At 47.8% G+C, this 15556-nt stretch overlaps 2 protein-coding genes across 2 annotated transcripts; one reads left to right on the top strand and one right to left on the bottom strand.

Moving 5' to 3' along the window:
- Nucleotides 1-3070: 3070 nt before the first annotated feature.
- On the top strand, nucleotides 3071-9581 carry pdzph1 (PDZ and pleckstrin homology domains 1). The gene is made up of 13 exons (XM_053410694.1): nucleotides 3071-3087; nucleotides 3172-3218; nucleotides 3331-5280; nucleotides 5766-5924; nucleotides 6161-6322; nucleotides 6446-6547; nucleotides 6916-7026; nucleotides 7246-7424; nucleotides 7507-7664; nucleotides 8280-8322; nucleotides 8398-8578; nucleotides 8700-8835; nucleotides 9033-9581. Exons 1-13 carry the CDS (start codon nucleotides 3071-3073, stop codon nucleotides 9130-9132), a joined length of 3345 nt encoding a protein of 1114 aa, XP_053266669.1. The 3' UTR covers nucleotides 9133-9581.
- A 2816-nt stretch (nucleotides 9582-12397) lies between these two features.
- macir (macrophage immunometabolism regulator) lies at nucleotides 12398-15415 on the bottom strand. The gene is made up of 2 exons (XM_053411206.1): nucleotides 15349-15415; nucleotides 12398-14022 (listed from the first exon to the last, which is right to left on the bottom strand). Exon 2 carries the CDS (start codon nucleotides 14005-14007, stop codon nucleotides 13366-13368), a length of 642 nt encoding a protein of 213 aa, XP_053267181.1. The 5' UTR covers nucleotides 14008-14022; nucleotides 15349-15415; the 3' UTR covers nucleotides 12398-13365.
- Between the last annotated feature and the right edge of the window lie 141 nt (nucleotides 15416-15556).

Genomic DNA, 15556 nt, shown 5'->3' with positions numbered 1-15556 from the left:
AAGGAAATGTAACTGAGGTTTGATATTTTTCTTTGTTATAAATGCACATCACAACCAATGTTATAGAAATTGACTTCCACACAGATCCTGACGCAGTCAGATTAATCTGGAGCTCTGTTTGAAAATCATTCTGTACTTTCAAAGTTCAAAGTTTGCACAACGCTTGAGATTCAATTTGAATTTTTTAATGAGTCACTGTTAATTAATTATTAATTTGTAAGTAGAATGAAAAGAAAACTTGGAAAATGGAGGGAAAGATATGTTCAGTCGCCCCCTGCAGGTCGTCAGAGAAAGTGCACGAGTCACAAACGATTGTAAAGTGCAGATTAATATTTAGTTTATCAGATGATTCACTTCTTTGTCTTCTCAGGTTTCTTTTCTTCTGCTCTGTCGCTCATTGCTTCACTTTGAGTGGATGTTTTTCAGCAGCATGCCATAGAAACGCATTTCTGATGTCGCAGTCGAACGTGGGCTATATGATATTTATTATTGTAACACACTGGTTTTGCTGCAAGATACTATTTTCAGTAACTACGTTATTTGTGTAATAAAGTGTCTGCAAAGCTTCGTGGTGACGACTCTTCATTACTGCTGTGTCGTCACTTTCAAACCTTCCATCTTGGTTTCACTCCTTTAACTTTGGTTTGGTGGAGAAATGTAATAATGAATTAAAAGTTCCCTTATTACAGTAATGAAGCATATTGACCAGGACTCAGATCAAAGGCTCCTGATGGGCGGGATGTTTGGATGTGGCTCGTCTCCATGGTGACTGATGGGATTATGGTAATAAGCTGCTTTATGTTGAGAATAGAATCAATAAGAAGTGGAGCAGACGAGCAGCTGACCAGTCGACCTCGTTCTCTCCTGACGCACGGCTGAGCAAAGGTACGCTTCCACTATTCAGCTTTTAACAAACAACCTGTAAACAACCGTAAATTAGTCACCTGACACCGGACTCTGATTTGTAATGTTTTTATTATTATTAAGAAGCAAATCAGAGAAACGTGAACTTCCTTGTGTTTTGGAAATCATTTGTTTTTTTTAATGAAAAGCATTAATGTAATTTTTGTAAATATTGTAATTATTTACGGTTTATTTTGAAGGTCTCTCCGTAGTGTTGTTAAGTTTTGATGTTGTGGTGAAAAATACATAGATTTGAACATTCTGTGTTTACTTAACGTCAGTGGTTCTAAAGTTCGTCATCGTGACTGTTGACGAACGTAGACGTGATGTCACGACTCAAACATTTTAGTTTCTCACCGCCAAAATAAAAGATAAGAAAAAACAACTGATGTTCAATGGATCATCGGGGAACTACTGCATGTTCCCTCATATGTTTTTTAATGTTCCCTCATGTTCCCTCATATGTTTTTTAATGTTCCTTCATGTCCCCTCATGTTCCCTCATATGTTTTTTAATGTTCCTTCATGTCCCCTCATGTTCCCTCATATGTTTTTTAATGTTCCTTCATGTTCCCTCATGTTCCCTCATATTCCCTCATGTTCCCTCATATGTTTTTTAATGTTCCTTCATGTTCCCTCATGTTCCCTCATGTTCCCTCATATGTTTTTTAATGTTCCTTCATGTCCCCTCATGTTCCCTCATATGTTTTTTAATGTTCCTTCATGTCCCCTCATGTTCCCTCATATGTTTTTTAATGTTCCTTCATGTTCCCTCATGTTCCCTCATATTCCCTCATGTTCCCTCATATGTTTTTTAATGTTCCTTCATGTTCCCTCATGTTCCCTCATGTTCCCTCATGTTCCCTCATATGTTTTTTAATGTTCCTTCATGTCCCCTCATGTTCCCTCATATGTTTTTTAATGTTCCTTCATGTCCCCTCATGTTCCCTCATATGTTTTTTAATGTTCCTTCATGTTCCCTCATGTTCCCTCATATTCCCTCATGTTCCCTCATATGTTTTTTAATGTTCCTTCATGTTCCCTCATGTTCCCTCATATGTTTTTTAATGTTCCTTCATGTCCCCTCATGTTCCCTCATATGTTTTTTAATGTTCCTTCATGTCCCCTCATGTTCCCTCATATGTTTTTTAATGTTCCTTCATGTTCCCTCATGTTCCCTCATATTCCCTCATGTTCCCTCATATGTTTTTTAATGTTCCTTCATGTTCCCTCATGTTCCCTCATATGTTTTTTAATGTTCCTTCATGTTCCCTCATGTTCCCTCATGTTCCCTCATATGTTTTTTAATGTTCCTTCATGTTCCCTCATGTTCCTTCATGTTCCCTCGTGTTCCTCATGTTCCCTCGTGTTCCTCATGTTCCCTCGTGTTCCTCATGTTCCCTCGTGTTCCTCATGTTCCCTCGTGTTCCTCATGTTCCCTCGTGTTCCTCATGCTCCCTCATGTTCCTTCATGCTCCCTCATGTTCCCTCATATGTTTTTTAATGTTCCTTCATGTTCCATCATGTTCCTTCATGCTCCCTCATGCTCCCTCATGTTCCCTCATGTTCCTTCATGCTCCCTCATGTTCCATCATGTTCCCTCATGTTCCTTCATGCTCCCTCATGTTCCTTCATGCTCCCTCATATTCTCTTCTGGTTCCATCAGGTGACGTGAGGCCGATGTGAGGATGAGTAAGAGAGGGAGGAGGAGGAGCAGCCGGAGGAGGAAGAGCTCCAGCAGCAGCAAACGTGAGTCGCAGCTCGTGGTGTGAAGTTAATCCTGAGCTTAACTGAGTCACATTTTCCAAACCTGCTTGAAGGTTCCTCCGACCAGCAGAACCTGAACCAGGGCCTCTATAACATATTAGATTAGGTCCAAAGACAGACTCTAGTTCAAATGAAGGAACCTGTCTTAGTGTCTTCTGTGTAGTGACCAGCAGGGGGCGACTCCACTGGTGGTTTCTATAGAAGTCTGTAGAAAGTGACTCTTCATCAAACAGCTGATGATCATTTAGAGTCAAACAGACCATATAGCACCGGATGTGTAGGGGGGGGGGGGGGGGGGTACCACGGTGTGATTGACAGTGGCAGGTGTTGGGCGTGTCTTCGAGGTCAGGCTCCACCCCCTGCTGCTCTAAATATGGTCACTTCTGGTTTCAAAAACCAAGATGGCGCTGAACAAGATGTCAACATGAGGCTTCAGGTCCGCAGCTCACACACCAACAGGTGATGTTTGAATCTTCAGTGTCACGCTGCCCCCTGTCTGTAGTCACAGTACTGACAGGTACCACCAACAGCTTCTCAACAGGAGTTATGGTGAAACATCAAATCCATGTTACCGTCGATCAGGAGAGTGTTAGGATCCGGTCATGTGCTCAGAGGCTGCAGACATTACTACACATTTAACCCAGCTTGTTGTTTCCTGCAGAGAGCGTCTCACCGTTCATCTTTCACAAGCAGAACAAAAGCAACAGCGTCAGCTTCAAAGACGACATCTTTGAAAAAGGTGAAACCGACTCGTTCCTCAGGGAGAACGTTCCGTCTGAAGATGAAGAGAAATACAACGACTCTCCTCCCAAGGAGAAAAGGTTCAAACAGGATCATCACCTGAGTTCAAATCAAAGGAGCATTTATACCAAAACGACCGAGGACAAAGAGAGAGGAGTGAAGATCGTGACGTCTGTGTCCGTCAGCGACCTGGAAGACTCCTCCCCCAACATCACGTTTCAGCAGCTCCACCAACCGCTGTCTGAAGGTCCAACGCACTCCTCAACGCCACTGACCAACATCATGAGGGTCCACTGCAGCGGGTCCCAGGTCAAACTGGAAATTCAAGAAATTCTGCAGCTCAACAAATCCGGCAGCAAGACCACGTTTGTTTTCACGAACGACACGAGGGACGAGGCTGAGACGAGTGGACGGGAGGAGACGAGTGGACGGGAGGAGACGAGTGGACGGGAGGAGACGAGGACTCCGAACAACAAAGCAGATAAAAACTACAGGTTCACTTTTGGCAGCTCGAGCAACAACACGGAGGAAGTCAGTGGTTCAAACTCCAAACTGTGGGACGGTTCCAGCTGCTGTCGATGCTGCGCCGGTCACAAACCAGACAAACCATCAGACTGTTGGTCAGTGAATCCTCCATCGAGTCCACCGCTGCTCCAGGTCACCGCTCAGGAGAAGAGGAACCGGTTCCACACCAGCATGGATCAGTTCTGGGACGTTCCTCCACCGCAGGAGTTTGCAGACGGTAGACACAACCCTCTGGACGACCTGACTCTCCGGCTGCAGTCCTGTGGGATCCGAACCCAGAGTCCTGCCCACCCCCACCTGGGAGAGTCCGGCCTGGCACATCCACCACCTTCTTTCGATCAGCTTTCAGAATCTGATAATTACGAGCTCATGTTCATGAGACCCTCTCTGTCCACCAACAGGTCCAGCTTCACCAGAGACTTCATCAGCTCCCAGAAGAGAAAATCCTGGATCAGACACAACAGCATCGCCACAGTCCAACACAGAGCGTGTCCCCTACCACACAAGAGACGCCAGACGTTTCCTGGGACGTCAGAAGCTGTGGAGTCGATGCAGGACGATCTGCTGCTGCCCTACACCGAGTCTTTCTCCTCGTTGATCATGTGCTCTCGTCCTGTCCAATCAGAGGAGCTGGGGACGAGTCACCACGGAGTTGGAAATGAAGATTCTTCTAAACAGAGCAGCCGAGAGGCGAAGCCCCCGTGGATCAGTCCGCTCTGTCTGACGAGCTCTGAAGAAAATGCTGATGAGGTGTTTGGTGTCGCTGGAGGACGAGGACACGGTGATGAAGACATGAGACAGGACTTCAAACAGAGCGTCTTCACAGACAGAGACAGTCTGGACACTGATGAGTGTGACTGTAAAGTCAATCAAGCTGAAGTCGCGGACAGTGGATTCGATCAGGACGTAGAAGGTCACGACTCAGAGAAGTTCAGTCAAAGAGCTCTTTCTATCCAGGTCATCCCTCCGTCCCACAGCGGCTCCGAGGAGCAGGTGCTGCAGGTTCATCCCGTCCAGCTGGAGGATCCAGAGGACTCGGTTTCATCTTCACGTTCCTCCTCAGTCACGACTCAGACTGTCGGTGCACTACAGCAGAGACTCCTGCAGATGGACCTGAAGTCTTCACAGAGTCGTCACATCGATGTGACAGACTCTAAACCAGCTGCTGAAGAAACAGGAAACACCTGTGAGTGTCTGTCTCTGACGTCCGAGGAGACGAAAGATCAGCAGGACGCAGGACGAAGAGGAACCGGGGACAAAGCTGCTTCCTGTCCGGACGCAGGAGTCTATGCTAAGGAGCAGCTGAGCAAAACCCACAAGGCCGAGAGACACGTGGTGTCCAGATGTGAGTCCAGTTTAAGGAGAAATATTCTATTAAAGTGTTGATACTGTAAAATGTTTTCATGCTCTAGTGTTCAGAATCACTTCCCTGTCCTTCGCTGCAGCTCCTCTCTTCAGCCTCTGTCTCAAACACATGCTTTCAGCTCCTGTCTCTTTAAGGCCCTCCTCCTGATAAAGTCTGCTCTGATTGGTCCGCTCTCACTTCAGCTCACGATCAATCTCAGAATTTTTGGCTTCAGTTTCCGTGTTGAACGCATGTTTCCTCTAAACGTGTCCACGAGCTTCATGGCTGGTTTACTCTGGTGTGGGGGGGGGGGGTGTCAGAGCTGCCGGCCAATCAGCAGCGACGGGTATCGACACCACATTCACCCAAAAATGTTACAACACATCTGAGGAAACAAACACTGAAAACACGTCTTATGGTTCTTTAATATTTGTCAAGTGCTGAATTCAGCTTCACATGAAACTCATGTTCATGTTTATTTGCAGGTTCCATCGACGCCAAAGAGCATCTGAGGCCTGTGAGTCACAGAGAGGCCGAGAGCGCCGGGGACCACTGGGCCAAGAGACGCAAGCTCTTCAAAGATAGTAAACAGTGGAGCTCGGCTGGAGGAAGCTCCATCACCAGTGATCTCACAGAGGAATCAGGTGACTCACATACACAGGATGCTGCCACCTGATTGGACCATAAGCTCACCGATGACCTTAGAGCTTTGGTTTGACACCACGTCTCAAAGGCCTCGTTTCAGACCTGAAAACTCAAACAGGATTTGTTTTGAACCGAATCACAACACACATGATCTCCAGGAACTTTACATAGATATTATATGATAGTTCCACCAAAGCTAATCAGAATCTTGATGTTCTGTACTTTTACTCTCTAGTATCTGAGGACACTCGCTCGATGGACATGACGACGCGAGACAATGAGGACGGAGGTTTCTATATGGAGACGTTCCACTCGTCAGCGTGGATTTACCAAGGAGACCACGTGGATCCAGGAGTTATTCCTCCGAGCCTCAACACCAGAATTCGAGCAGTTTCAAGTGAGCTCACCTGTGATCACAGAGAAGATTCACTTAGTATTCAAGTCTTCAATCAACCCCTGGGATAAATAGAGCTGCTGAGCTCATCCTGCAGTTTGAAATAAATGAACACTTGTCTTTCAGTTCGAGAGCGGACGGTCAGGATCAGTAAAGGAGCAGGAGAGTATCCCTGGGGCTTTCGAATCCAGTTCTCTAAACCCATCGTGGTCACAGAGGTCGACACGAGTAAGTTTCACTGTCTCATCTGAAAGCAACACACCAGCAGCAGCGCCCCCTACAGCCACGAGGGGGGATTCATGCTGGTGGCCGCCCACAGTCTTTATTCTAATGTCTAATATTTTGTTCTCAAAGTATTTTAGTTAGTTTGTTTGTCTGCTGAGTCGGAGTCGTCTGGAAAGTGACGTCTCTATAAAGACAATTTCAGATTTAAAATAATTTCCACAAAATGGTGCCAGTGAAGCTTCCAGACATTGTCCTGCTGTTTTCTCACATGGACTCAAAGAACATGTGAGGAACATGTCGTGAACATGTGAGGAACACGTGAGGAACATGTCAGGAAGCTTCAGCTCATGAAGCAGTTTTCTCTGGTTCAGACGGAGCTGCTGAAGAAGCCGGTCTGATGGTCGGAGACTTCGTCCTGGCTGTGAACGGGACCGATGTCACCAGCATCCCTCACTCGGAGGCGGCTGACCTGGCGCGACAAGGTGGGCCGTGTTCACACCTGGTGACTAACACCTCTGACATTAGAAACATGTAAACTGTCAAGATGGCTGCCGAGACACCTTGGCTTCATTCTGGACAGTAGGAGGAAGTGGGGACGTCCATTTTATTTACAGTCTCTGTTTTAGACGTCTTAATATGGACAAAGTTTTTAAATCAGAATATTGAAAACAGACGTTAATGTAGCATTGTGGATGTTTTAGGTCCAGATGTTCTCACACTGACCATCGGCTCAGACATCGCTCGTGCTCCTAACACCCCCCGGCCGGGGTGTCGGGGCTACCTTCACAAACGCACCCAGTCTGGTCTGATCAAAGGCTGGAGGAAGCGCTGGTTCGTTCTGTCACATGACTCCTGTCTTTACTACTACCGGCACAAGCGGGTGAGCGGCGAGCAGGCGTCACCATCAGGCTCTCTACTTCCTGTAAAAAACAGCTTGTGATGTAACTTCCTGTTGTCCACAGGATGAAGGAAGGAGACGAGCTCTGTCAGCGGTGAAGCTCGAGGGAGCCGAGGTCGGACGAGACCTTTCTCTGGGAAAACCCTTCGTGTTCAAATGTCGCCCCCTGAGTGTGAATCGAGTTTTCATCTTCTGTGCGACGTCCAACCAGGAGATGAAAAGGTCAAACGCTCCAAACCAAAATATCTCTCCCACGTAGAGATCGGCCGACAAGTGATTTCATCTTTCAGAATCCGTGACATTTGTTTTTATCCTTTTGCAACATCTTTATTTCTTCTGTTGTCTTATCATCGCACCAGCGCCACCCAGTGGCCGGAGGCTTCATGTTCTCAGGTCGGCTTGTGAACACGAAATCTCCTCAACAACTTGAGGTTCAGGATTGGTGGTTGAAGGTCAAAGGTCACTGTGACCTCATATGAACCTGCTCTGGTTGGTGGAGACAAACAACACGTGGACGTGTTTTCATATAGTTGAATTTCTGTTTCCACAGTTCTCTCTCGTACATGAAGCTGAAGTAACGACTCGTTAATAACTCTGTCATCTCTTGAAGGCGTCGCCTTCGGTTCTGGGAAGTTTTCACAGGAAGTTTGATATTAATCGAGATTCAAATCCAGTGATGTCACAGCTCTACTTCTGATTTAGTGTTTTAAACAGCGGAGTAGAAATGTTTAACATCAATAATCATCTGTAAAAACTGATGAACTGATTCTCAGTGAAAAGCCTGAAGGTTCATTCCTCCAGAAACATGTGAGAACTGTTTCCTCCGTGTGATTTCAGGTGGCTGGAAGCGATGGAGCGAGCGATTCATCCCATTGCACAGGTAACATGATGTTGTATTAAAGAACTGCATGTTGTTGTGATATTTAAGTCGTATTAACGACGACTCTCGTTGTAGAACCACGTGTGGGTGGACGTCACCAGACACAACTCCAGTCTGCCCCCGCTGGCCATGAAGAACCCGGAGTGTCTCGGTTTGCTTCATAAAATGAACAAAGACATGTGGGCTCAACACTACTGCATCCTGAAGGACGGATGTCTCTACCTGTACAGCGGCATCCGAGCGACTCACGCCCACGGTACAGAGACATGTCTCACTCTGTTGAGACTCTAAGATGAGAGACACTTTGTCCTCACTGATGAGTCTGGTGAACGTTTTGTGTATTTAACTGATCAGCTCACATCGTCCTCTGTCCTCAGGGGGCATCTACCTGCAGGGCTACACTGTTCGAGAGCAGCCGTACGGATCCAAGAAATCCACCATCGAGCTGAAGCCCCCGTCTGACGAGTTCAAGACGTTTCACCTCTGCTCCGAAAATCCCAATGAGAACAAACGGTGAGGAGATCATGTGACAACTACTGAGAGGCTGCAGGAAAAGTTTCAGAAAATGTCCAGAGCAACCGACTCGGATTTGTTCTCACAGACAGAACCTCTAGAACATGTGAGGAACATGTGAGGAACATGTCAGGAACACGTCAGTGGTTCAGTTCTGAAAAGAGCTCATGTTTATTAATGTGTGATTTTCTTTCCAGATGGATCCTTGCCATCAAAGCTTCGGTGAAGAAGTGGCTGCTGTTACATCAGGCTCTTCAGGATTCCATGAACCACCCACCAGAAGAAACCAGAATGTGAGAACAGGGACCAGTAGATCCTGGTCTGGACTCACAGGTTCAACCTGCAGTTCCTGGATCAGCTTCTGCTGCTGCAGAGACTCAGACGTCACGTAGTCGTGTCCATTTGCCTCCTCGGGGAACGTGAGAGAAGATGATGCTTTATATTTAACACTTCCCTTCCTCCATTGGTTTCTGGTGAACTTTAATTTGGAGGATTGCTCTTTTTCAGACTTTATCTTATAACCTTATGTAAATTTTCATTTCCTTTTTACTTACATGTATATTTGCCATCGTGTCTTCTTCTTTTCCATGTTTCCTTTCTGAAATGATCCGTCTGTTTCTTTATTCCTTTTGTTCTATCACTTTATTGAACCAGTCACAGTTTGTTTTATACTGATTCTGTATTCATGTGTTTTCCTGCTGAACTGTAAACTCACGTGAGAACACGAGCTTTTGATACTGATGTTATCTGCTGTCGAACAAACACATTTATCAAAGTGTGTCAGTCAAATAAATCCTACAATCAAATCCTCGGTCTTAAATATATTCATCCGTCTTCCTCCACCTATCAGAGGTCGGCAGGTTCATCAGCACCTCCCACTTCCTGGTGACGTGTGGCTCCTCCTCCTGGTTCCTCCCGAGGCCTGATGGGAGTTCTGGGTCCACCTCCGTCCCTAAATATCTTTCATTTGGGCGACGCCATCTTGCGCTGATGAGGTCACTTGCAGTCAGTCTGTTCAGTGAAGGGACCAATCAGGAGCCAGTCTCAGCTGTCAATCATGACGTCTCCGCCTGTTTTCACATCAAATCACTGATTCAAAGAGATGAGAACGACCTGAATGACAGAAACATATTTGACAAACATTTTAACAGTTTTTAGTTTGTTCCGTGTCCCATCTGCTAACATGGAGGAGGTTTATGATTACACTGCAGACAGACACCAGGGGGCGATCAAAATACGTGGGAGCCGTCATGTCGTCCATCTTTATTTGGTCTGTGGATTACAGACCGGATGAATTAGAACAGATCAATAACTAAATGTTCTATTGATGAACTGATCTGGAAACAGATTTTTACTGTAGAACCATGTGATGCACTCATGTTAAATTATCATCACTTTTAATGTCAAACTTCATATCAAGTCAAAGAGGATGAAGACGTGTTTGACAGAAGCTTTAATGGTCTTAACAGTCATTGGTTAACATCAAGCGTACAAGTTGAGTTTGGCTTCAGGAATCGATAGAAGTGCATAAGAGTGATTTTACAAACAGGAGTGAAACAGTCGGTTCAGCCCCAAAGCTTCATGGGCTCTGAAACAAGGACCTGATGAAGACTCACACCAGATCTGATCCACGGTTAAATCAGGACTGAGGTTAGAGCCAGATTCAGATTGATCTGGAGAACACAGACCGAAGCTTGTTGTGATTTAATGAATCAGAATAAAGAGAAAAGTTAAGTTGAACACACTCCAACTCTTTCTCATCCTAAAGGCACAGAAACTATTGTTGTAAAACATGTATTTAACATCTACTTACAGCAGCCAGCCACCAGGGGGCAGGCCAGAGGATTTGGTTTTACTGAGCTGTGGATTGAACATTCGGACTCAGGTAGAATCAGAAACACACGTGTGGATCTGAGACAACAAACTTCTCCTGCTGAACTCAGCAGCTTTTCTATTTGAACTTCTTGATATCAACTTCAGTGAAACAGAGGGTCAGGACCGTGTGAAGCTCAGGGGCTGAACATGCTGATCCCAGAACTGTCAGTGTGTTCACATGGCTTCTTTATGTACAATATTGCAGCGCTGACTGTGAACAGCCAGCTGGTGGCGCGTGGTGAGGAGATCAAGATGCACTGAGGTTTCCAGTCGACGTCCGACAGTGCAATCAGGAGCAGGAGCTGGTTTCCTGCTGAGGAGGCAACACATCAGTGACCAGCTGCAAGGGGACACACACACTCAGTGAAAAGACAAGGTAGAAAACCAGAGCTCACGGTTTGTAGAGCCGACATGTTTCCAACCGGCCGATGAACAGGAGCCGGAAAATCTGAAGTGATGCTCCAGGTGGAGGGGTGCAGTCACCAAGGCAACTAGCCTCCATTCTCTGTGATTCAAGGTCTAACTTAAAGATGTGACGGGTCCAGAGCGCCCCCTGCAGCCACACACCTGCAGCCACACACCTGCAGCCACACACCTGCTGGCTCCTCCTGCTGGGCTTCATGCACCGACATGTAGACTTCATTTCAAAGGACGTAAACGGGCGTCGCTCTACATGGACGCAGGTCGTCCGGGCGGCGCTCTACATGGATGAAGGACGTCCGGGCGGTGCTCTACATGGACGAAGGACGCCCGGGCGGCGCTCTACATGGACGAAGGACGCCCGGGCGGTGCTCTACATGGACGAAGGACGCCCGGGCGGCGCTCTACATGGACGAAGGACGTCCGGGCGGTGCTCTACATGGACGAAGGACGCCCGGGCGGCGCTCTACATGGACGAAGGACGCCCGGGCGGTGCTCTACATGGACGAAGGACGCCCGGGCGGCGCTCTACATGGATGAAGGACGTCCGGGCGGTGCTCTACATGGACGCAGGTCGTCCGGGCGGCGCTCTACATGGATGAAGGACGTCCGGGCGGTGCTCTACATGGACGAAGGACGCCCGGGCGGCGCTCTACATGGACGAAGGACGCCCGGGCATCGCTCTACATGGACGCAGGACGTCCGGGCGGCGCTCTACATGGACCAAGGACGCCCGGGCGGCGCTCTATATGGACGCAGGACGCCCGGGCATCGCTCTACATGGACGCAGGACGTCCGGGCGGCGCTCTACATGGACGAAGGATGCCCGGGCATCGCTCTACATGGACGCAGGACGTCCGGGCGGCGCTCTACATGGACGAAGGACGCCCGGGCATCGCTCTACATGGACGCAGGACGTCCGGGCGGCGCTCTACATGGACCAAGGACGCCCGGGCATCGCTCTACATGGACGCAGGACGTCCGGGCGGCGCTCTACATGGACCAAGGACGCCCGGGCGGCGCTCTATATGGACGCAGGACGCCCGGGCATCGCTCTACATGGACGCAGGACGTCCGGGCGGCGCTCTACATGGACAAAGGACGCCCGGGCGGCGCTCTACATGGACCAAGGACGCCCGGGCGGCGCTCTACATGGACGCACGGTGCACGGGCGGCGCTCTACATGGACGAAGGATGCCCCGGTGGCGCTCTACATGGACGAAGGATGCCCCGGTGGCGCTCTACATGGACGCAGGATGTCCGGGCGTCGCTCTACATGGACGAAGGACGCACGGGCGGCGCTCTACATGGACTCAGATTTAAAGTCACAACATGTCACTTGAACTCAGCAGCAGTTAACTCCACTGACCAGCTGTAAGACACAAAGGGAAAACCCACGGCCATCTTTTGGGGATCAAATATTAAATTCAGTCTCTGAAGACGGATTCTCCATCGAGACGGAGCGGAACATGGAGTCGTGGTCCGAGGAGCCGAGGACGTAATATAACATCATCTCTAACACGTGTCTCGTGCCATCAAGTGAAGTCAAAGAAAGCAGAGACTGAAATATATTTAACAAATGAAGGAACAACTGGATTGAAACATGTGGACAGAGGGAATAATTATAATAATTATAAATGTCATGTATTAGTATTCGGATACTTTAATAACCTCACCTTTACTAAACAGATTTAAATGGAGCATCACTCAGTTTTTTTCCACTTTGATGACGAATATAAAGTTTGAAATCACACTGATATTAACCAACAGCGTAAAAGAGCAATAAATAAATAAGCAACATATTAGAATGATCATCCTGCTAAATTCACACTCGTCTGCATAAACAGAAAATCACAAAACCTCCATCAACATGCGTCGCAGGGAGACGCTCTGATTGGCCGGATCAGAACGGTGCAGTTTGAAGCTGATCCTGTGTGTATGTGCTCTTCTCAGCCGAGTGCGTCACAAACACACAACACTGCCAATAAATAGGTTCACTAGTTATTGCTAAGTTTATATGATTCACATTTTTCAACCTCGTTACAATGTGAGGACTAACTGGAGGACCTTCTTCATGACTCTATGTGTACGAGGTAAAATCCCCAGTTAATAATATAACAAGATTAACCGACTTCTTAAAGAACTGTAAATAATCAGAGTACAAACAAGCCGAGGTGGAAATAGCACCTAAACCCTGGGGGGGGGGGGACGCCTGAGAAAAGCCTGGGCTGAGTCTCATGTCTTGTTGCGGGTGAACACGCGCTCCCCTCGCAGGGTGAGGTGCTGCAGCTGGACCTGCAGCACCTCCGTGTCCGAGGACTCCTTGATACTGATCCTGTCCAGGTTGAGGTAGTCCAGGGACTTGGACTGAGCCCCCGTGCCCTTGAGCAGACACAGAGGTAGTGGAGCACGCAGACTCCTGCCCGGTTCCCCATGAGCCAGGGACCTGAGGAAGGTGTCGCTCGAGCTGGGCATCCTCCTCCGCCGGCGCCCGTTGGCAGCCGGGATGTCGTAGGGTTGGAAGTAGCGGCTCTTCCCCTTGAAGAGTCGAGCTGATCGGTGGACGCCCAGGTCCCCGGCCTGGAGGGCGGCGCTCTTGGTGGGGCTGGTCACAGCTTCCGACACAGAGCCCTTCTCTGGAGGGACCTCTGACCACTGGTGGGCCAGCTTGAGCAGCTCCTCGCCCGTGGTGAAGCCCACCAGGTAGTTTGAGTCCATGTGCAGGATCTGGTATCCTGCTACCGTCCCTCTGATGGGGGAACATGGCGTGCTGGCGCAGCGAGGGCGCTCGGCCTCCGGCTTCAATGTGTTCTTGATCTCAGCTGCTGGACAGATGGAGACACGAGTCCTGGACACTCCACTGATATCCATTTCCATCTTTACAGATATAATCTGAGTGAAGAGAGAAGCATCACGTGAGTCATGTGTCAACACTCAGTGATCGTCAGGTCAATCTGAACCTCAGCATCTTACTTCTTCACATAATGCTCCTGATTCCACAGAACCACAGTTATTCATAACAACAGAATTCATTTCATCAAGCAGAACATGAAATCTGTTTTCATGCAGATGACTCCCTGGTGTCCGAGTGCAACAGGCTACAGGCAGCGACCTGCAAAACCACTAAATCACGTTAGCTACACATGAAGGAAGCAGCCGACACGCCCCCCTGCACCCATTGGACGGTACTAGCTGTCAATCACATGGTGGTATCCCCCCCCCCCCCAAATACATCCGGTGCTTTATGGTCTGTTTGACTCTAAATGATCATAATTCACTAAATGAACATCAGCTGTTTGAAGAAGACTTGAAACTAGAGACTGAGACAGAAACTAGAAGACGTTAGAAAGTGAGAAGAAGAGTCACTTTCTATAGACGTCTATAGAAACTACCAGAGGAGTCGCCCCCTGCTGGTCAGCACACAGAAGACAGGTTTCAGGTACAGTTCTACACAGTGAGTGACGTCGAGCGGACAGTAAATACAGTAAATGAAGCAGCTGCTGTTGAACTTTCATCTCCTCTGATCTCATTGGTTAATTGAACGTCTCTTTCACTGCTGCTGAGGTTTGGAGGAGATTCATATTCTATAAATGGTTCATATTTAAATGTAAAAACATGGAACACAAACATTGATTTCTTTGTTCCAGCATCAGAGGAACACACACACACACACACACACACACACACACACACACACACACACACACACACACACACACACACACACACACACACGAGGCGTGATGCTGCGTTTAATGTCGCGGTTCTCGGTGTGGACGAGGGGAAGATGGCTGAGCTACAGGCCCGGAGCAGCCTCCCTCGGCCCGGACACACGGACCAGCCCCGGACCGGCTCCGGACCGGCTCCGAACCAGCACCGGACCTGCTCCCCGGGTTCTACCCACATTAAAACACGGTCGATGTCAAGACGAGACCGGACTGGGGAGGAGGAAGAGGAGGAGGAAGAGGAGGGGGGGGACGATGATGAGGAGAATAAAGATGCTACAGAGAATAACGAAAATAAGGAGAAGAATGATAATGACGAGAGTAAAGAGAATAAAGAGAATAACTAGAATTAAGATGAGATATATATTTAATATGATAAAGAGAATCCAGAGAATAAAGATGATACAGATGATAAATATAAAGATAATAAAGATAATTCTTCATCTTCCATTAAAAACCAGTGGAATAACACAGACGTGATAAATAATCGAACCTGTTTGTTGCGGATGATCCGATGTTCCACCTTCTGTCGTTGGACTCAGACTCCGCCCCTTCGCCGGCTTCCGTCAACAGACGCGAAACTACACTTCCGGTCTGAGACTTTTATTATTAAGACTGATGTGGTCATCATAAACAGATTTTGATTTATATTATAATGTTTATACCAAAAACAGTCAGGTTATAATTTATATGAATCTAGT

Source organism: Pleuronectes platessa, chromosome 19 (genome assembly GCF_947347685.1).
Source record: "Pleuronectes platessa chromosome 19, fPlePla1.1, whole genome shotgun sequence".
Taxonomy (NCBI): Eukaryota; Metazoa; Chordata; class Actinopteri; order Pleuronectiformes; family Pleuronectidae; genus Pleuronectes; species Pleuronectes platessa.
Note: the sequence above shows the minus strand (reverse complement) of the source record. Positions and strands in the feature narration are given on the sequence as shown.

What these genes read in the sequence shown, in the direction of transcription:
- macir (XM_053411206.1), bottom strand. Translation starts at nt 14,007, where the DNA reads ATGGAAATGGATATCAGTGGAGTGTCCAGGACTCGTGTCTCCATCTGT.
- pdzph1 (XM_053410694.1), top strand. An exon ending in GCTTCTCAACAGGAGTTATG is followed by an intron (nt 3,219 to 3,330) that starts GTGAAACATCAA and finishes TGTTTCCTGCAG; the next exon opens with AGAGCGTCTCACCGTTCATC. An exon ending in CAGAATTCGAGCAGTTTCAA is followed by an intron (nt 6,323 to 6,445) that starts GTGAGCTCACCT and finishes CTTGTCTTTCAG; the next exon opens with TTCGAGAGCGGACGGTCAGG.